This window comes from Numida meleagris, chromosome 20 (genome assembly GCF_002078875.1).
Source record: "Numida meleagris isolate 19003 breed g44 Domestic line chromosome 20, NumMel1.0, whole genome shotgun sequence".
NCBI classification, from domain to species: domain Eukaryota; kingdom Metazoa; phylum Chordata; class Aves; order Galliformes; family Numididae; genus Numida; species Numida meleagris.
Window position 1 is genome coordinate 6,805,457 of NC_034428.1, and position 20,387 is coordinate 6,825,843.

A 20,387-nucleotide genomic window follows, 5' to 3' on the forward strand; every position below is an offset into this window, starting at 1 on the left:
TTCCTGGTGAGCTGCGTTCCGGCATCACGACTGCTTTTCCCTTGGCTGAAAGTTGTGTGCGCTTCCAGGTAGTAAACAAAAGCTGTTACCTTTTTATCAGCGCTGCTCCAAAGTGCGACTTCGGGAGCATAGTTCACCAGAGATTTACCGAAGTGCAGAGGGTCATCTGAGTTCAGCCTTATTTTTAGCTCCGTTTGTTGTTTTTTTTTTTCTGTTTTGGTGCCACTGTTGAGACAGCGTTACCACGCGGCGGATGAACTGGAGGTGCAGTTCTCTGCAGCGCGTGGCCGAGCCCTGCTTCTCTGCACCGCAGCGCAGGGGCTGCTGGCGGGTACGAGCCATCGTTCCACAGCCAATGAACGTTACCTGTCTGTAGGTAGATAGGTGGAGGCGCTGGCTTGGGCTTTTTAAACTACAGCTGTTTGCACGTGGTGAACTTTGTGTCTTTGGAAGCATGTGGTTTTAGCGTCACATGGAATTAAAGGGCTGTATGTATGATTGGAAAAGCAGAATTGGGGGGGGGTGAGAAAGCCGTGCAGAAAAGAGGTTTTCTTACTTTGTGTGCATTTGTAGGAAGTGCGTAATGAACAGAAAGAAAAACTTGGGGGGAAGAGGTTTTAAAAAGAGATTTCTTGAAGGAAAGTGAAGCTGGAGTGGTGGACATAGAGAAGAGTGGTGTTCTGATGGGAGTTCTGTGGCATGCTGGATGGGAAGTCAGTGGGGCTGCTGCAAGACACAACTGAGGTTTGATGCATTTCTGTAGCACAATGGCCTCAAGGATTGCCATTTTCAGTGTAGGAGTAAGTTGGGCCCGGCTGCTGGCAGGAGTGGTACCCCAAGCTGTAGATGTGAGCCCAGCAGCCCCGGCCCTGCGTGGGACGGACGAGTGGGTCTGTATGGCTGTGAAATGAGACTCAGAGGTTGCTTTTATCAGACATCACCTTAGATCTGCCCAGTGTTGCTTCGGCCATCAGGCTGCCTCTGAGGAGCAGGGTTGTGTGCGTCTGGTTGTTCTGCAGCAAGGCTTCCTCTGTAAACTGCAGAGCCAAGGAGGTGTGCTGCGGGCTGCCTGCTCCCTGCAGGCCTTTATGGTTTGTAAGTTGCTGTGTATTCAGCGGCGTGGCACTTCCCTTCCCTTCATGCTCCCGCTTATGCATTTCTGAAGGTATTTTTTTGTGCATTACAATCATCTGCTCTTTAAAAAGTCCTCGTGCTGCAAATAAATGTGGTGGATCAATATAATTAGGTCACCAGTGTCTTCCCAGCCCAGGCACGAGCAAATGCCACGCTACAGAGGACAAACAGATTGGTGTGTGCTGCACTTGGAGCTGTTGTTTAAAAGTCTTTCTCTTTCCTTACAGCCCTCCCACTTCTATTCCATTTCTGAGAAGCGGAGAGGAAGGGTCAGCATTTGTGGCTTTTTTTGTCCGTGTGTGCAGCGTTGCGTTTCTGTGCGTGGAAGCTCTGGTTTTGCAGATATTTCCTGGGTAACTCTGTGTGCTTCTGTTCCCGCGAGGTGCCCCGGCTGCCCGTGCTCAGGCCCTTCCAGCAGCCGCTCCTGCAGCAGCTCTGTCGGGAGGTGTGTGCAGAAGCAGAGGAGAACCACAGGAACATGGGATGGGGAATGGGGTGTGTCAGTGATCTAACTTGAGTTTTGGGATCAGGGTGTTTGGAGTGCTGGTTGTAAAAGGGGAGAGGTGGGAAGGAGGGGAGGAACTGGGGTGAGCTGAGGGGTGCTCATCACTTTCCGTTGGCAGTACGAGCCTTGAGTTGAGGAGCTTTCTGAAACCTTGGCTGAGCAAAGGGACACAAGGGACAGCTGTGTTGCCTGAGACATGTTTCAGTTTTAAATGTCTGAAGCCTTGAAGGCTATAGAGTCATTAAGATTGGAAAAGACCACTATGATCATCTAGTCCAACTGTCAACTCATAGTCCAGCCATCAACCCATCTTCGTTCTTGGGAGGGCACGCAGCAGGTGGAGGAACTGCTCTGCAGAGGAGGAGCAGGCACAGGGCGCGAGCGTATTGCCAAAAATCGAGTGCTTTTTAGACCTCGGCCGTCTCCCATGCTGATGTTCCCCAGCCTTGGCACATCTTAGCGTTCTTTCAAGCAGAAATAGCTTTAATTTATTTAATGACAAAAGCTAATCATGTTATAGTGCAAATGTGTCACTTTACTGGCTTTATAAGATTTTGTGGTGAAATGTCTTGGAGAAAGCCATTCTTCCAAAAATGGGATTTGCAACAGCTTGTTTTCTTCTTGTGTCTGGAGACGTGCCTGCATGTGTTCTCTGGCAGAAGTCTGCAGGACAAGGTTGCTTTACTCACAGGTATATACATCTTGATGTGCAGTGCTGATTTCAGAACACAAGTTTTATTTTTATCCATGGTAAGAAGTTGATTGGAGAGCGGTGGGAGACCGAGAACAGCTAAGTGCCCTTTTCAGTGTTGGGAAGTAGGATGCCCATCTGTGTGTGCGGGCCTTATCTGTCACTGTGTTGGGCCTGAAAGGCTCTTTCATGTCACCAGCTCATACTGGGGTGCATGGAGCTAGCGCGTTTGCTCTGGTTTTGTTTCATGGTAAGAGTAAGCAGTGAAGGCTGCTCTTTAGAGGTAACCTATATTTTCTCTTTCTCCCTAATCCAGCGTTTTCAGGGCTAGTCAACTGTCAAGTTTAGTTGTGCGTAAATCCTCTAATATGATTAGAGTTGCTGGAATTTTCACTCTGAGGAATTAGAGATGGGTAATATCACTGCTTTACATGCGTTTCTTTAATGGGAAGCTGCATCTGTGACTGGATGTCTGGTTGTTGCACAGGCTTTTCTGGAGTGAATGGGCAAGAGGCAGAGAGCCGGCGTTTGCTGCAGGACTCAAGGTGCTGTGCTGTGGGTGAGCTCAGGGAGCTCATTTTCCCTTTCTTAGGGGGATGCCGTTGGTGTAACTTCTCATTGTTCTGCGTTTGCACTCTGTGGTAATTCCAAGAACTTCTTGTAGGCGCAGTTTTCCTTTCCGGACTGTGGACTTGGTTTTGCCTCCTAAATAGGAGACGATGATGTGGGACAGCTGGAAGGAGAAAATAGGGTGGGTTCTTAAAAAAAAAAAAAAAAAAAAAAAAAAAAGAGAGGATCGAAGGGAGGAGAGCAGAATGAGCTTTGGGGCTAGTGAAATTTTCGAGTACATGTTATCCTTGTGTTGTGTTCTGTGCATCTGGGAGGTGTCCTGGAGCGTGCTCTCTCTTCGTAGCAGGTGATGGCACACTGTTGCTGATGGGACTTGAGTCAAATTGCTGCTGGGCACATAACTAGGTTAATGGGACGGCGCTTTCTTCCTTCCCGAAAGGAAAATTACACGTTCTCTATTCTTATTGCACCTTGAAAGTTGTTTTTACCTCTGATTGCTCTTTAGTCATCTGAGATGGCCAGAGACATTCTGCTTTCCTATGCAGAGTGAGGCCCCAAGGCTTCCCTAGGTTGTATCAGATCTAAGTCAACCCTGCTACCAAAGTAATACATTTCTGCTGTTGGTTGTAATGCCTCTGTGTATCCTTTATCTGGTTGTGAGCTGACGTATTTCTAGAGCTCTAAACACGCCTGAGGAAAAGCAGAGTGGCTTCTAAACTGTGCATCTTGACAGGGAAGTGCATCTTTGATCCGTGCCCGGTGCCAGGAGCATCCTCTGAAGCCACTGGGGAAGCGTCGAAGAGAAGCGAGAAGAGTTCACGCAGTTGAGCATGTTAAATAAAGCAGGTTTTCCTGAGTTGTAAAGCCTTTGTGAGGTGGAAGCTACTGCGTGTTGTGCTGGTTCTCTCTCAGGTAGCTAGATGATGATTCCCTATTTGTTTTTGTTTCGATTTGATTTACACCTGAGAGTGACTACGTGTGAGTTACTGAATTACCAGGAGCTTGATTTAAATGCCTGTGCTCCGAGTGCCTTCTGAGAATCCATCTGAACTCATGGTACGGCTGTGCTAATAGCAGCCTGAAAAAGATTTCCCTCTTTTACATGTTGTTATGAAGTCAGAGAAGTTGCTGTGTCTTGAGAATGGTGTTTTTCTAGGCTTGTTTTGTTCTTTCCATTAAAAGAAAATATGAGAGAAGTCTCCTGTCCTTATAGACTGAGCAGGCAGACTGCCTACAAGGATCGTGGAGGTGTTTTAGCAGTACTGCTTGCAGATCTGCAAGTCACTGTGTTTGAAAGGCTCCTAACTTCCTTGAGAAAGGAAATGTCTGTAATAAAAGTGTGTTCCTGCTCAGAGGTGTGGCAGCAGGCACCTCGTCTGGCAGCACGCAGCTGGTATATGGGGCAGACACGGGACACATGTTGTGTTTGCAAGGGAACTTGGCAGGGTGCTATGGCTGAGGGTAATCTGGGCCGTTTATCTGAGTGAAGTCAAAGGCTGAAATCAAAAAGTGCTGAAAGTGTGTTTGTTGTGACTTGTAATGTGAAAATCGTGGTGCAGGTTAGGCTCTGGAGTGCGCTAGGAGAGCGATTTTAGGAGCTGGTGATTGATGCCTGTTTTCAGCCTTGTAAGGTTGGTGTTAGAACATTCTCCTGGATGTGCTTGTTGAGCTGGTGAGACATCTTAGGTGTTCAACTCACTGTAGGATGTATGGTGAGCTTCAGTTTGTGGCACCTTTCCTTCCAGTGCTGTCACAAATATAAATACTGGTTGCTGAATGGTCTGTCTTCTAATGCTTTACTCTTCCATGGCTCTGTATTTTGTATTCTGGAGTTGTGAAATGCAAATAATTCACCTGTCAACCTGTCTGCAACTCAGGCTGTGTGTTTCCTTCAGTGAAGGTGTTTTAAGGTAGATTTCCAAGTGCTTTTATGTCTCTCTTCGAAAATAAAAAAAGATGCAGATTTCGTTGATACACAGATATTGCCAAGTGTAATCTTGTGGGATGCTCTGTGAGCTTAAACTGCTCAACTTAACTGTATTGATTACATTTCCAAAACCCTTTTCTTAAAAAAAACAAACAAACCACAGAACTCCACCTGCGCAACTGAACTGCTTCACTTTGAAGTGTTTGGTTCTGAGTTGCACACTGAGTTTGGCTGTGCAGGATTCCCATTCTGCCCCCCAAAATGAGAGATCCAGCTGCGCTGCAGGGCAGCGGCACCTGATGCTGCAGGCGTATCAAAACTGGCTGCTGCCGGCGCTTGGCACTGTCCCCATCTCTTGCTGAAGCCAAAGCACACTTTATCCACTCATGCTGATGTTAAGATCATTAAATAAATGAATGAATTGTGCTGTCACCAAATTCCGATCCTGGCAGACTAAAAACATGTGAATTTTATGGCGGGGACCTCTGTCCAGAACGTCTTATTGAATGTCCTGGATGTCAGCCATGGGAATAGTCAGCAAAAGCTTTCTAGTGTGTGTGCCTTAGTGAGAGTTATGGCGAGGAGAGGTGCAGGAGCCTGAGTTACCGGGTGGTGGGTCATCCCAGATGGGCGTTTGTCAGCCTGGGGAGCGCCTGATCAAGGAAGCGGGAGCTCTGCCAGCAGTGCGGGGCTGCCTCCCTCTGTGTTGGGGTGTGCTGAAGGCAGGGGTGGTTCTGGGTCTGCACTGAGGAGCTGGTGTTCTCGTGGCTGAGCCAGAATGCACCGAGGTCACTTGGGAAGGGCTTGGGCAGCCTGATGAGCTCCACTTCCAGGAGGACAAGGCTGAAATGCTTCTTCCAAGGAGGAACTTGGGCTGCTCTTCCTTAAGATCTAGCTCAATCCTCAACATTACGTGCTTTTGTTGATGGATGGAGGACATCAGAGATCTGTCATGCTTGTTGAGAGTACGTCGCAAATGTCCCTGTGTTGCACAGGAAGAGGCAGAAGCATGGTTTGACAGAACAATGTGATGAACTGTATAACTGCGTCCTGCTCGTGCCACTGCCCCAGGCTCTGCTGTCACGGTATGGGACCTCTGAACACCTGCAGCTGTGGGGCAGAAGGAGCAGTGCCAGGGGTGCTGCCAGCTGGGGCTGTTGGGCGGTGCTGGGACGCCTTCGGAGCTTGCTGCCGGCTGGAGGAGTGACGTGTTGCCACCTAGCTCCTCTCTGCTATGCGCCACAGGCAGCCTGCGGTGTTTGCTTCGGTCCCCTCCTGTTCTGAAGTGTCCAACACAAAGCTCAGTGCTACCAGACGGAAGCAAACCCTTTTCTTCCTCTTCTCCCCACACGCACCTGGGTGTTTGTCTTGATGTCTCCTACCTGCTGGGAGGTCTGAGCAGGCAGAAGGCAGGGACGGGTCCTGGGCTTCCTTCTGTGCATGTGAGGTAGCACATTACATCCACACGTCTTCGCTGCCTCCTGCTGCTCATCGCTTCGGAGCAGAGTGTTGCTGCAGAACCGCTTTGCACAACAGAGATACGTGCGTGGAAATCTTCCCTGGTAGCCGCGTGGGGCCACTGTAGGCAAGACTCGTTTTGTACGTGAGAAATGCTGTGGAACTCTCTTCTGCTCTTCTTCAGATTCATCTGGGATAAATGTATTGCTGCTATTGCTCTTTTTTGTCAAGCACCCTATGGAGATATGCAGACAGCATGCTACTGAGAGCCCTTGTGCAAAGAAGTGGACGTGCAGAACATTGGATCGCAGAGGCCTGGGGCTTCTGTCCAGCCAGGCTGCTTTGGGCTGTGGCTCTGCAGCGGGATGTGAGGCATCGCTCCTCTGTCCCAAGGGGCTCGCGCTTCCAGGATTGCTTTTTGTCTGCCATGGGATTTTAGCTCAGGAGAAGTCATAAGCTCTGCGTGTGGCAAGAGGGTACTTACAGTTTCATTTTGTTTTGATAAACCACTGAGGTAAAGATTCCAGAGGGGACTGGTGAGGCGTTAGAAAATTGGGAGCTGAAATGAGCGTTCCTGCTCACGAGAAGCGTACTTCTGGAGTTCTTGGAAGGACAGTCAGTCCAGGTGACAATACTGCTGTCACTGTGATGATTCCTGACAGATTGACCAGCAGAGCATTACGTTTCCCTGTGAAGTCGCAGCGTGAAGTATTAGAGATGCGGTAGAAGTGCAGTCTGGTGAGTGGGGCACACCGTGAGGCTGGTGGGTCGCAGTGGCCGTCCCTGTAGAGAAAGGAGGCATGCCTGTGCAGCCTTGGCAGCTGGATCAGCTGATCTATGTTTGTAGGGCACGAGGGATGCGGTGGGTGGGCTGGGGGCAGTCCTGTATGAATGAAACGCGCAGGAGGGTAAGAATGGGCAAGCCACGTTTTAGTGAGTGGCAGAAAACTGCTGAAATCTGGGCTCGCAGGTGAAAATCACCATAGATGAACGCTGCTGCAGAGCTTGAGTCTGGCTTGGGAGATTTTTTTTCCCCTTCTGATCTTGTAACAACATGCCCCAGATGCAGGTAATTGCTGTGCTGAAGGGGAGCTGGAGGCTGATGGTTCCACTTGGTGAGTTCAGTGTTGGGAAGGCAGGCTGATACCGACTCTGAAGGTTGTGGCAGGCTGCAAGTTAGTGGGCTGAGCAGCAGTTTGGCCAAAGGAGGGTTTGTCTGCTAAGACTGAAGAGGTGGGGTTTTTGGTTTTGTTTTTTTCTCCTGGGGTATCTAGTAGTCTCCCATTGGAAAGGCACAATGTTGTATCTTTCTATCCAGTTTGGTATTGCCCTTAATGCCGCAGTCTCTGCGCTGGTTTGGTTTGGGATGAGCAGAGCGTGCTGCTCTGTGCTGCTCGCCCTACTGTCACCTGCCCCTCTGCTTTCTCTGCTTGGACTCCAGCAGTCTCAGCTAGTTGTGTGTCTGCAGTAAAAACTCAGTATAGACAGACATAACTCTGTGTGCGTTAAGTAACTGTTCTGAAGGAGGAGGAAAAAAAAAAAAGCAAAACATGGAGCAAACAGTCCTGACCTGTTCTTGCTGGCAGTGCCAGTGCTGTCCCAGGGGATGTGGTAAAGGGAACAATGGTGTTCCTCACACATGCTATCTCTGATGCTGCTTTGTGCCACACTGGCTTGCATCCCCCCCACCTCATCCGCTGCTCGGGACTTCCATGGGTGTGAAGCTTCTCTTTAAGTGCTTATTTCCTATGAAAGATTTCTCTTTTCCCTTCCATCCCACTCTTTCAAGTGATGGTTTCTTCACTCAGGGCTCCGCCATGCTCGCTGGGAACGATGCGTCCACCTTCCACGTTTCCACCTTCCTTGAGGCTGGCTGCAGTCAGTCACTTTGATAAAGTGACCCAGGAAACTTTTCTCTGCCCATATTTCCTTCTTCCACCCCTACCATTCAGTCTCATCTGAATGCTTTAACCAAGGATCACTCTACTGAAGCTGTCTGGGGGGGAATTGGATGGTTTTCATGCTGGTGAAGCTGCGGGGTGTGGTTAGCTCGGTGGAGGCTGTGGTTATCAGCTGGGGCTGAGCAGCAGCTGGAGCCTTATTTTGGCAGCCTCTTCATGTTCATGGTCTCAGGGGGCTGTTTCCAGCGTGCAGTCACCTCTGGTGTGTGTGCTTGGGGAGGTCTTGGTGCCCCTCCATAAATACAGCTTAGCGGTGACCAGACACTTGTTAGCCAGAGGCTGGTCTAGAAGAGCCTCAGAGAGGAAAGCAGTGCTAAGATAGCTCTCTCGTTCAGGTAATGTTTTTTTTTTTTTTTTTTTTTTGGTCTGTTTTCCTTCTATTGTAGCTAATTGCAAAAAATAAATGCAGTTAGCAGCATGCAGAGGACCTTCTGCTGCACTGTGCTGAGGAATGCCTCGTGCATGGCGGTTTCTTGCCTCCCAGCTTGGTTCGTTTTTAGAAGCGAAGGGCATTTTGAGACTGTTATAATTTCATTTTACATCGTGTGTATATGAAACAGACCAAAAAAAATCCGCTGCTTTGCCAAATATTTCTGGAAAGAACAAGCTTCGTGGATAATCATTTTCATGTTTTACCTGCTCCTTGGTGTGTTAAAGCTACAGAAGAATCTTCTCTACCCTGAATAAAGGCTTTGAGGGATTAGCCTTCAAGTAGTCACTTGAGGCATGTTGATTAAGAAATATGCTCAATGCTAGATTTAATCAAGATTTGAATAATGGAGTTACAATTGACTGTTGCTCCTGGGATCCGACAAGCTTTCAGCTGGGTGTCACTGCGTGCCACTCCCCAGGTTATCCGTGCCATCACTGCAAAGTGGGCTGAGCTGACTGCCCTGTGACAGCACGGAGCTCCTTCTGTCCTGCAGCGGCTGTGGCACGGCTGTACGGGAAGTGGGTGAGTCCAGAGTGCTCCTGAGGAGCTTCCTTGCTTTGCTAATGTGCCCCAAGTCTGCAGAGAGAGCTGAGACCTGGGAAATTCCCTTTAAGGATATGGGAAGTGCAGCAAAATAGTACTTGTGCTGACCCAGGAGTGGTTGCCCCACAAATAGCAATGGGCAGCACGTGTGCCTGGCAGATGCTCCTTGGTAACGTCACTTGTTTAGTGATAATATCAGCTAACCGCATGGTGCTCTGAAGCAAAGAGTTCTTTAACCATCAGCTGGAGCTGGGGTGAGATTCTGTTCCGATCCTGGGGAGAGGTGTCTGTGCTGCCTGGGGTGGCAATGGGGGACAGCACACTACTTGCAGAACTTCCAGTCTCAGAGTGGGCTCAGGCAGCTGCAAAATGTGACCGAGTCAGGATGAGTGCAGTGGTTAAAAGCTCTGTGCCCCTTACGGTTCACAGTTCAGTAAAACCAGGAAACCATTACTGACTATGCTTTGAGGAGGCTTCCTCGGCTCGCACCTCCTCACTGTGCTGTGTATCCCTGCTGCCCCGTCTGGGCTGTATACAGGACACTGCCCTGCAGCCTCCGTCCTCATCCTCTTTGTTACCTGAATGCTGGCATTTTGTTCCTGTGGCTCAAAAAGCACGTTGGGTTCAATCAGTACTTGTGGGCTGTACGAAGCCAAATTAAGTGCAGCAAATACATCTAGATTCATCTGAAGGCAGAGCGTGCTGCCATGCAGACCTTACTATTGCTCGTGTGTCTGTGGTGGAAGCATTACAGCTTTGCAGCGAAGGACTTTTGTTGAAGTTGCTGCTGGAGCTGAGCATGCAGGGGTTGAAAAATGAAGAGGTGACATAGGAGCACGCTGGAAAGCCCTGCTCTGAGCAGCCACAGGTACTCTGCTGTGTGCAGTGTAAGGGGTTTTGCTTCGGAAGCTTTTTCTTTAAGTTCCTCTTCCTCTCGTTACGTCCCTCTCCACCTGCAAAGAAACAAAGGAGGGTTTGTGCCCGGAGCATGGGGATGTCCGCAGCACCGCGCTGCCCTTAATGAGGCCCTCCTTGCTTTGCGGTGCTCCAACAGATCGGCACTTCCAAAAAGATCTTTATCGTAGCAGCTGAGAACGGGAGTCCTTTCTGTATTGAAAAACCTGAAAGGAAACGGCATCCTGTGCAAGCTGCAGCTTTGTGCGTGCTCATGTAATGGGCTATCAATCAAATTTAATTAAAACTGGGGTAACCGCAGAATTTCGCTGCCTTTTAGTTGAGCTATGGCACGGGGAAAAAAAAGTTTTATCTTTACAAGCTGCTCTCAGAGAAGTTATTGCTGCGATTGCAGTTAAGCCCTTGCCTTAAAGGCAACAAAATTAATTTGCTTGTTTTTATAGAGAAATTTCTTGCCTGTTGGCCAACTCCAAAAATAGCTGTGGAGTCCCTAGAAGCAAAGTGTTCGTGCACTTCAGCGCAGCAGCATCAGTTGGTGCAAAAAAACCCGGGTTTGCCAGCCAGTGTGTGCTGGTTTCTTCCCGCAGAGCCTTTCTGCAGCTCCCCGAGCAGCAGAGGGTGCACGATGGGCTGCATGGCACACCAGGACCTGCGTCGAACTCCTGCAGCCCCGCTGGTGAGCAGGCAGTGCTGGGCTGCTCGGAGCTCTCTGTGTTCCAGCAGCCCGCTCCCCTCGCAGCCTGGCAGCTGAGGAGACGTCCCCTGAAGAGACAGTACCCTTCTTCCTCCCACCCTCACTTTCTTTCTGCTATATATTGGGCCAGTGAATAGGCTTGCATTGACCGGGTAACAAAGAAGTCTTTCAGGCCCTAGCTTTAGCCACAGCCAGTGTGCTGTGGGCTTTTGTTAATACTTTCAGTCCCCGCTTTCTCTTTCAGCAGCCCTTGCTGTCATTGTTAATACATTTCAGGAGCCGTGATGATACTTCTGCGTTCATTTTGTTTGCTCTGTTCACAGGAAAAGTTGCAGGGAGCCGAGAGGGAGCACACCATCTTGCCCTGCTCTGCGTTGCGCTTCCTTTCCGCCTTTTGCAGAGAGCAGTGGTCTCTGCAATCCTCATGGATCCCCATGGAGCAGGACATGACTGCAAGGTGTGGGGATGCTCGCTGGCCTCCCCCCGCTGCTGGGTCGGTCTCCACTTCTCCTGGTTGGTTCTGGTCTGGCATTAGGCAGCTGAAGAGGAAGGTTCTTACTTGCACAGCTGGTTCTGCTAAGTGGCAGTTAGGCGCTTGGAGAGCATTGCTCAACAGTTGTAAATTCATTCAGTGTCTTCCCAAATGGATGTAACATGCAGCTTTGTTTTGTGAGCGGATGGATGCATGTGTGTGCCCCCTCCTGCCAGCAGGTAGAGATGAGCAGAAACCAAGCGACGTTTCTGTGTCTGTGCTAGTAAATCTGAAAGCTACTGGAAAGTGCTTTCTAATCATTCTGAAACATCGGTATGGAAATTAATTCCTGGAAATAAAATGTTAGGAAGCAGCTGATGGAAAGGGTTGATGCAGAACAGGCATGAAGAAATAAAGGTGAATGCTGTCAGGAGGGAGGAGAGAGATGGAAGGGTTGTTCCTTCTCTGTTTCAGACCATCGCTGGGGGAGCGTGCCCCCAGACCAGGTGTGTTGTTGGAGACAAACCGGGCAGTGATGGGGTTGGTGGTGGCAGTGAGCTCCTGCCCGCGGTGCTGCCGTCACAGTGCCCACAAAGTCAGCTGTACACTTTGGAGCATCTCAGCGCACCTCTTTTTTTCCCTAATAGTTGGATTTTCAGCACTCTAGACCACTGTTTAATGGAACAAAAAGCTGCAACATCTTCCACTCAATGAGAGCATAAATTGTGGCGCTTGGAGCAACAAACGTGACTGTATTTCTGTACCTTTTACAGGATTATGTAATGTAAACTCTGTAGCAAATACGTGACAAGCAGGAAGAAGAACCGCATTCAGAGCTGCAGAGGGGCTCCAGCAAGTGGCGGAAAAAGTACTTGTCACCAGAGCAAGACTTATCTCCTTCCTGATAGAGGATGGCTCTAATTTTGGATGGATGAGTGCTGAGCACACAGTTTGGGACTGGGCGGGCAGGGGAGTCCAGACACAGCTGTTGATCACTGCAGCATCCATCCTGTGCCTCACTGGTTGGGAGTGAGTGGCAGCCTGACTTTCCCTATGGGGAACGGGTGCGATCGCCCTTTTGTAGGGCTTCAAGGCTTTCATTTATTCGTGGACTATGGATCTTAAACTGACTTCAGATACAGACAGCGATAGAGGGATGGAAGATATGAGAGTATGAGCTGGCATCCCTGCCACCTACCTTGGGGGATGCCCTGCTTTCTTGTTGTGGTATACCTGAGCATTTTGGGCACATATTTTTCAGTGATGCGTTACTACAACTTTTTCGCAGTATTTTCTAAGTCGTCATATACCCCGGCACATGAGTGAGGCCAATACCTCAGGACACCACTCTGTTAAATGGGATGGAACCGATTTGGAAGTGCTTTGCATGGTAGAACATGGATTTGGTGGATGCCATCACTCATGGGACGGAGCTGTCTGCGTTACTGCAAATGTACATTCTTGCTTGGAAGGTTTCCTTAGCCCTGTGACTCCCCCAAAAATCTACTATTTCATTAATTGCTCAGAAGGAGTTCCTGTAGCCAGGGACAGCTTCCCGAGTGGTTGTCCGCACACTGTGAATGCTCCTCGTGCCCTGGTAAATGTTGTCTTTGGTTCTGTTTTTTTTGTCAGAGGGTCTGGTTCTGTTTTTTTGTCTGTTCTTCTGTTATTTTTTTTCAGCTTTTGTAAGTAAATGCCTGGGGTAACATCACGGTGTGGCAGTGTAGCCCTATAGGGGGAGTCTGAACGTTAAATAAAACGCCGTCTGAATTCCTCCCAATTTCCTGTACACAGAGATGAGCCTTGCCCGAGTCTGGAAGGCTAATAAATAAATTCAGGCTCTCATGGATCGAGGGGGAAATAAATCTGAAGGCTGTGGGGTCTTCACTGTGCTTTAAAGTATGGAATGTGTCTGTGAAACAGCACTGAAATTGTTGAAAATCCTTTTCACTTCATTTATTTAATTCAGTCCCAAATTTTCCCAACCGAAAGTGGGAAGTGGCAGAGGGTTTGCCGTGGGGTGCGTTGTCTCGACCCTCCGTGCCCCTTGGTGTGCTCATGCATGCTCACGTGTGATCCCTGCTTGTGTTGTGTGGCTGCTGTATTCTCCTGCAGGCCTCAGTGGAAGGCTCTCGTGATCAAAATCTTCGGCTGAAGAGCCTTGGCCTATGTTTGATCTTGGGTGCCCCTTTCACTGCTTCTCTTTTTGTATCTTTGATGTTACAGTGGCTACTGGAGAAAGCTTTTCTGCCTCCCTGATGTGGCTCGTGTATACAATGTGGGAGATGTGTCAGAAATAAATCTGGATTTGCTTGCTTTTTTACATCCTTGTACTAAATGTCATAGTACTGCTTTTCACACAGACTCTTCCATGTCAGCTGTCTGTCTGTTGAGATCTGCTTACTTCTTTTTCATAGAATCATAGAGGGGCTTGGATTGGATCCTCAAGGATCATCAAGTTCCTGTGCCTCTGCTACAGGCAGGGCTGCCAGCCACTAGATGAAGTACTAGAGCAGATTGCCCAGGGTACCCTCCAACGCAGCCTTAAACACCTCCGGGGACAGCATCCGCAGCCTCTCTGGGTTTTCTTTGAAAATGGGAACCTTCTTGGAAGCAGGTGCTTTGCATAGGGATGTGGATGGTTTGGCACAGCCCCACACCAAAATTCAAGTTTCACAGGTTGGATTCAGGAGGTTCTTTCACTCCTTTTGTCAGATAACCATTGCATTTGGAAAGCTTTTCCAGGTGCCAGAACCCCAGATTGCATTCTCTCCTGACAAATATCATGAATGCCCACTTCTTACATTCCACCACCATCCATCCACATCTTCCCAGAGAAAGTGCAGCTCAGCCGTCCCTGCTTGAAGGTGTTACTGCAGTCCCAAGTGAGACCTTAGCTCTGCTGTGAATCCTCTCCAGCCATCCTGAAACCGAGTGCTGGCACTGCTGCAAGAACAGAGACCCAGGACACCGTGAAATGGAGACTGTTCTAGAACCGAGCACTGCTCTGATGTCGTGCACGGCAAAGGGGTTGAACGCCTCAGAAGGAAGAAACTTGGTGATTATTTTTAACTTCACTGACTGTAAGAGCCTCTCCTTCTCCAGCAAGGTTATGGTGTATCTGGTAGTGCAAAAGCTGATCATCCAGTATGTGTTTGAGTCAGGTCAGGTAAATGCAAAGTGAAATAATGTGAAATTAAAACAGTTGAGGTGGAAACCAGACTATCTCCCCACTGGGCTGAATGGCTCGCAGTAGCGTTGAGCAGAGGCTGCAGGTTGAGATGCTAGTGTTCTTGCTGGAGCTCTGCAGCCTCAGTGTTTCTTTTTCCTCTTGGCTTCCGGCCTCTGCTCCTGGGATTTTCCGTGTTGGAAATGCTTTCTGGTATAGTCGATTAAAAGAGCTCCCGTCGGTTTGCCTCAGTGTTTTAAGAAGCATCTCTAAGCAGTTTGGTGCAAGTCACCCTAACGTCCGTGTAACCACGGGCAAAAGCCTTTGATAGAGCCAGGGCCAAGCGCTGCAGGCTGTGGCAGGTGTGGGGAAATGAATCAGAACTCAGGTCTGCAGATCCCGCTGGGGATTTCCACTTGGGTTTCCCCTTCAGCAGAGCTGGTGGTTGTGATTGCTGTGCAGTGAAGGTTAATAATAAGTAGTATGAAGGGGAAGCGAGCCTGCCATAGATAAAAGTAAAGTTACTTTGACTCCTCCAGGGTATCGGTGTTTTCAGTCGGCCCCTACATGTGAAAAGCTGTGAGTGGCTCAGCTTGGCGTGGGCACCTGAAGAATCTTTTATTTGGCAAAATTCTGATTTACAGGTCCTTACAAGTTAATTTTTGAAACAAAAGATTAACCAAAGTGCTTTGGATTAGTGCAAGATTGGCCCGTCTTCAAGGCAGCTTGGTGTTTGGTTGCATTGCTTTGCATTCTGATGGCGTGCTGCTGCCGGGCAGCAATGGGCTTCAGTTGGCATGCAGGGCGTTCTGGCTCTGCCACTCACTGGGATGCTTTTCAACATATGGAGTTAGGGAAGGTTACAGAGCAAGAGCTCCCTGCAAGGGTGGGGTGTGAGAGCTGCTTGAATGCTGCGTGTGGCGCTTTGGGCATCCATGAAAAATTGTTCCCGCTTAAATCTGCTGAAAGATCTGCGTTACTCTGTTTTTGCTGCGCAGCTTGGGGAGGCTTTAATTGCTCCTGAATGAAAGAGGCATCACTACTTCCCCATGAAGCAGATACCTGTGTGCACATCTGATAGGGCTCCTTGCTCTGCCTTGGATGGGCCCCTGGAAACTCTCCCTGCCCACACCAGGTGGGACCGCGCTCCTCTGAGCAGCACAGAGCTGGTTCTGGCCTCCGGGGGCCTTCCTGCCTAATGAAGGCTTGGGCCCAGCATCTATGATAACACACTGTATCTCGCATAAATTTAGAACAGAATGCAGCCAATTTTCACAAGCTGCTGCTATGTTATTCTTTCTCAAGCTGTGCCAGATAACTTCATGCACCAAAGCAGCGCAGGCTTTCTGAGCAAGGAGTGCTGGGATGGCTCGTGGAGACCTACAGAGCCATCCTCCGGTGCTTGGGGAACTCTGTGCACCCCTCCACTGCGGGTGTATGGGTGCTGCCAAGGTGAGGGGCTCTTGATGCTGTGCACAGGAGAATTTTCACATGGAGGGTGGCTTCGTAATGACCATAATTATCTCCTGGCTCACTTCTGCAGGGATGAGGCAGTGTGATGACTTCACCGGTCACGTCCCATCCCTGTGGACATGGTGGGCGTGATGACTTTGAGAACCTAGGTTCCTTTTAATTTTTTTTCCCTTTGACTGCTGCTTTTTGTTTGTTTGTACTGTCCATTAAAATTGTGCCCTGAATGTAAGTTAGGGCCCTGTGCTCCAGTGGTATCACGCTCCTACAGCTACACTGCCTGCACCGAGCAGGATGAGGGCTGCATTTGTTCCTCAGCACTTGAGCTACTCCCGCCTGTGATCTGTTACTCCCCAGCACTCACGTAGGTGACTATTGTCTCCTTTCCCAGGACACTTAATCCTTAGAACAGAAAGTCTTGCCCTATACTGCTGGGGCAGCGCTGGGGAAGTGCAGGCATTGCCCCCGGGTCTGCAGCTGTGAACCATCCATATTGGTGTGCAGTCACATCGCAGGATCCTTTTAAACCTGTTCTCTCTGTTACGGCTCCATGGATCGTAAATGCCGATCCTGAGATGAAATGGAATTTTGAGGCTGCGTCCCTTGGCATGTTCACCATGATAGCCATGACTTTCTAGCTGAAGGGAGCTGATGAAATCTATTGACTTTTCCATCTCTTAGGAGAGTCTGTGTATTGTAAGAATAAGATATGAATTAAAAAAAAAAAAAGCAGCAGCTGCTGTTTGATAGAGGAAGGCAGGCCATTGAACAAATATTTTCAAGCAAGGTGGATGGTCCATAGTTGAGCAAGAGCTGTGCTCTGGCCCCACATTCTCCTTCCTGGCCTGTTACAGGGCACAGCTGCGATGCAGGGAGCATCTGTGGTGCTTACAGTTGGATTCCCACCTGGCTGTAGCCCTGTTCAGGCTGTGCTTTGGGAATTTCCTTCTTGGAGATGCTTCAAGTGCAAGCTGTAGTGGGAAGAGCATGGTGCTGCTGCTGGAGCCATCGCTTTCCCCAAGCACCACACACTGAGGAAGCCCAGCAGGATTAGCAGGGCTCGCAAAGAGCTTCTTCCACCTGAAGCGCCCTGTCCAGGCCTAAGAAACAATTTCCTTTGGCATTTGGGTTGACAGAGACAGAGGCTGAGTAGCAGGTCTCCCTTAGAGACATGCTGGTGTTGGGCATATAGTGCGTTGGGTTCTGTCATGTTTGCATGGCCCTGGTGCTCATGCTGACAGCTCCTTCTGCTCAGGGCTGGGTGAGGTGAGGGTTGTGGGTGATTTATGTGCTGCTGAGCCGTCTCCAGTTCTCTTTAATTTAGAGATGCAAAACTGAGTCTGAAAGTAATGAGCTCCAGATAATTAGGTGCTTGTCTGCAGGTGTAACCAGTGTGACTGCCAGCAGCTGCTGCCATTAATATTGCTGATTTTTATTTGAAAGCATTGGGGAACGCATGAGATGCTGGAAACACCTCTCATTCATGACAAAGATGGGTTCTGCTGTTCTCTTTCTCCCACCCCCTTCCCTTGACTGACAATGAGGCTGAAGGGGAGCACGGCGTGGAGCAGGTAAGGATGCTGGAAGAGGGGTTGGGTGGAATGGGTACTGAAAGTGCAGAAGTTGGAGGATGGAGAGATGTGTGCAGTGTAGATCAGGTGATGTTACAGCAGACAGAAGGGACAGGAAGTGTCTGGATCACTTAAAAGTGAGTACTGAGATTCATGATATGTAATTAGGTAAAAAGCTTAAGGTGAATTTCAGGAAAAGTTTTTATTTCCAGGGAGAGTACTCATCGGGAGCATGGTGTGATCTGGCTAAGTGCCAACAGCCTCACTGCTTGCAGCATCTGGATCTGGACTGTGCTTGGGAGCTGTGCTTAATGAGGAGCCCTTAATTGGCAGAGGGACAGATGAGCCCGTGGCTTTGTTATCACCAAGCAGGGACCGAGTCCTATGAGGGAGTGGGCAGCAGTGGGGAGCTGCCCAGAGCAGCGCTCCTGTGGGCACACGGCTGTTATGGCAGCAGAGAGCTGCTCATTGGGGTGGTTGTTGCACATGTAAAATAGCTTGTAACTGAAAACTTGAAGAGAATTCGGTTTTACCATTTAATATGCAGAATGAGGTGGTGGATTAAGAGGCCAGTTTACACAAACACTTTGTTGATCCACTTAAATTTTATATGTCCCGACAAACTGCAATGAAGTTGCAAGTGTTGACTGCACATGTTGCAGTAAGGGTCTTTAGATCAAGCTGTAAAATGTTGAAACAAGCTTAATAATGGCTTTTCCTTACGATCCTTCTGGGTATAAGTAATTACAGCAGGTGGTGAATCTTGCAGTATGGTTTGCATCTGCTTGCAGCAGTAGGGCCGTAGCGATGTGCTGCTGTTATGCAGCCTGGTGGTTGTAGGCAGTGTCCCCATCATAAGCCCCATTGCTGCCATTTTGCTAACACTTCTTAATGTGTTCTTTTATTTGAGCAGTCAGCAGTCTGTCCTTGATGTCAAGGTTAAGGATGGGTGTAAGGAGGATGTGGCTTCTTGGGAAATTCTTCACCTGCATCTCTGAACCGCTGACTGCAGTTTGGTGTGCTCATGCCAGGAAGAGTTGTTTATTTTTTGGCATCTCTTGGTGGGTTTCACTGTTTAAAGTACCTGCTAAACAACAAGGCCTGTGGTTGTGCCTGCTGCTCCGTTGGGGTGCAGTGAGCAGCTGCTTCGAAGCAGAAAGTTATGAGAATTTGCAAAACTCCTTCCTCAGGAGTTTGTGCTGTAATGGAGTTCCCCTCTGACACAGAGCACTGATGCTGCCCAGCAATGCCTGGCTGAGGGGCCGTTACATTCCGTGCATCAAAAAGCTGCAGGTGGTGCTGAGGGTTCAGGTTTGCTGTGGTTTCATGCTCTGTACTCTCTCTTGATGGCTTTGTCTCATATTTTCAGCCATCTAATGCACAGTTGTGGTAGAAGCAGGGCCATGCAGTGGGGTTGTTTAACCCCGGGCAGAGGGCTCGCTTGTGTTGTACAAGAGGGAGATTTTGGCAAGGAATTCCTCCTGACTGTAAGTGCTGTGCATTTGTCGGTGCCTCTTTGTGGCATGGCAGCATGGGCGCTCAGCAGTGTGGGCTGAATTCCCCAGGTAGCAAAGGGTGCTGCGGGCAGGCTGTGCTAACCACCTTGCTCGTGGTCCTGGGAGCACTGCTCTGCCCATCCCATCCCATTGGAGCCCCAGGAGCACTGTGCTGCCCACCCGATGCCTGCATTTGCCAGAAGCCAGGTGCAGGAAATAAGCACTTTCTCCACCCTTTGGATCTCATTAAGGATTACTGAAACTTAAGGCACTTCTGTCTCCGTCGGTCTTGTGTCCAGATCAAGTCCTGTAGCAGAAGGACTTAGAGGTTTCCTTTAATCTGATGGGAACCATCACTTTCCAGAAGTGATCTGGAAGCGGTTGCCCTGGTGGCAGCCCACCCAGCCCTCAGCACGGGAAGCAAGCTGACTGCTCAGAGAAGATTATTTTCCCCTGGCTTATATAAGTTCTAAAATAAGAAAACAAATCCTTACCTGCTTGAGGATGAAACAGTTTTTCCAAACTCAGGAACAGCCCCTTTTGGAGTAGAGGTGGCTCATTTGTTTGTTCCTTTCCCCCTTATTTCCTCTGGATTCCTGCAGTACCTCTCCAGCTCAGGAGAACTACAGCAGTATGCTCAGTGCTGAAACTTAAAACCTATTGGCAGCAGCTTCGGTGGGTGGGCGAGGAGGGGACTCGCAGCCCGAGAGAGGCAAACACAAACAGGGCAGTGGTGGCCATGGCTCTGCGTGGGGTGGAGGAGGAAGCGGTGCTGCCCCCCACGTCCCTCCCCATGCTGCTTTCCTTAACGCGCTGCCCGCAGGATCCCCCGCGGCCCCGTGCAGCAGCCCCTGGAGGAGCGAATCTTCACGCCGACCGTCTCCGCCGTGTACAGCACTGTGAGTATCTTCTAGCACCGGAATTGCCAGGTTTCCTAAAACATGATGCTGAATGAGCACCACTTTCTTGCATGCAAGTAGGTAAGCAGTGATGCTATCTCCAGGATTTGGCATCCCTTGCTTTCCTGCTAGGTGTAATTCAGCAGAGAGCAATGGGTTTCCCAAAGCGGAGTGGTGGTGGTCTGAAAGGTGTCCTGCACGCCATTGGTTAGCTCCGTCCCTCCTGTCTTGTGCCACACCTCCCTGCCAGGACCTGCCAGAGAAGCAGCCCAGGGAGCTTGAGTTTTCACGTTGAAGGCTCCATTTGGAGCTGCAGAGAAATGTTGTGATGGCGCAGCGAAAACCTGGGATAGGTGCTTTGGCTTGTTGCCTGTGCTCGTTGATAAAGCCGGGTCATCGAGGAGACTCAGCTCCGAAATGCAGCAGTGTTTGTTTGTGAATGTATTCCTTTGATTCATTTCTTCCCGTGTGGCAATAGC

The 20,387-nt window shown here is 49.4% G+C and overlaps 1 protein-coding gene across 10 annotated transcripts in view; it reads left to right on the forward strand.

Annotated features, from left to right (window-relative positions):
• The window catches only part of EIF4G3 (eukaryotic translation initiation factor 4 gamma 3), a 95,647-nt gene continuing 75,260 nt past the window's right edge, over positions 1-20,387 (forward strand). For 4 of the 10 annotated variants that reach the window (XM_021417727.1, XM_021417730.1, XM_021417732.1 and 1 more), the window contains exons 1-2: positions 8,653-17,513; positions 19,833-19,908. In XM_021417727.1, coding sequence (XP_021273402.1) covers positions 17,482-17,513; positions 19,833-19,908 — 108 coding nt within the window. In that variant the 5' untranslated portion in view covers positions 8,653-17,481. Of the gene's footprint in view, positions 69-1,395; positions 1,580-8,646; positions 17,514-19,832; positions 19,909-20,387 lie in introns of those variants that run through there. The other 6 variants (XM_021417731.1, XM_021417733.1, XR_002444513.1 and 3 more) reach the window with 5 other exon arrangements.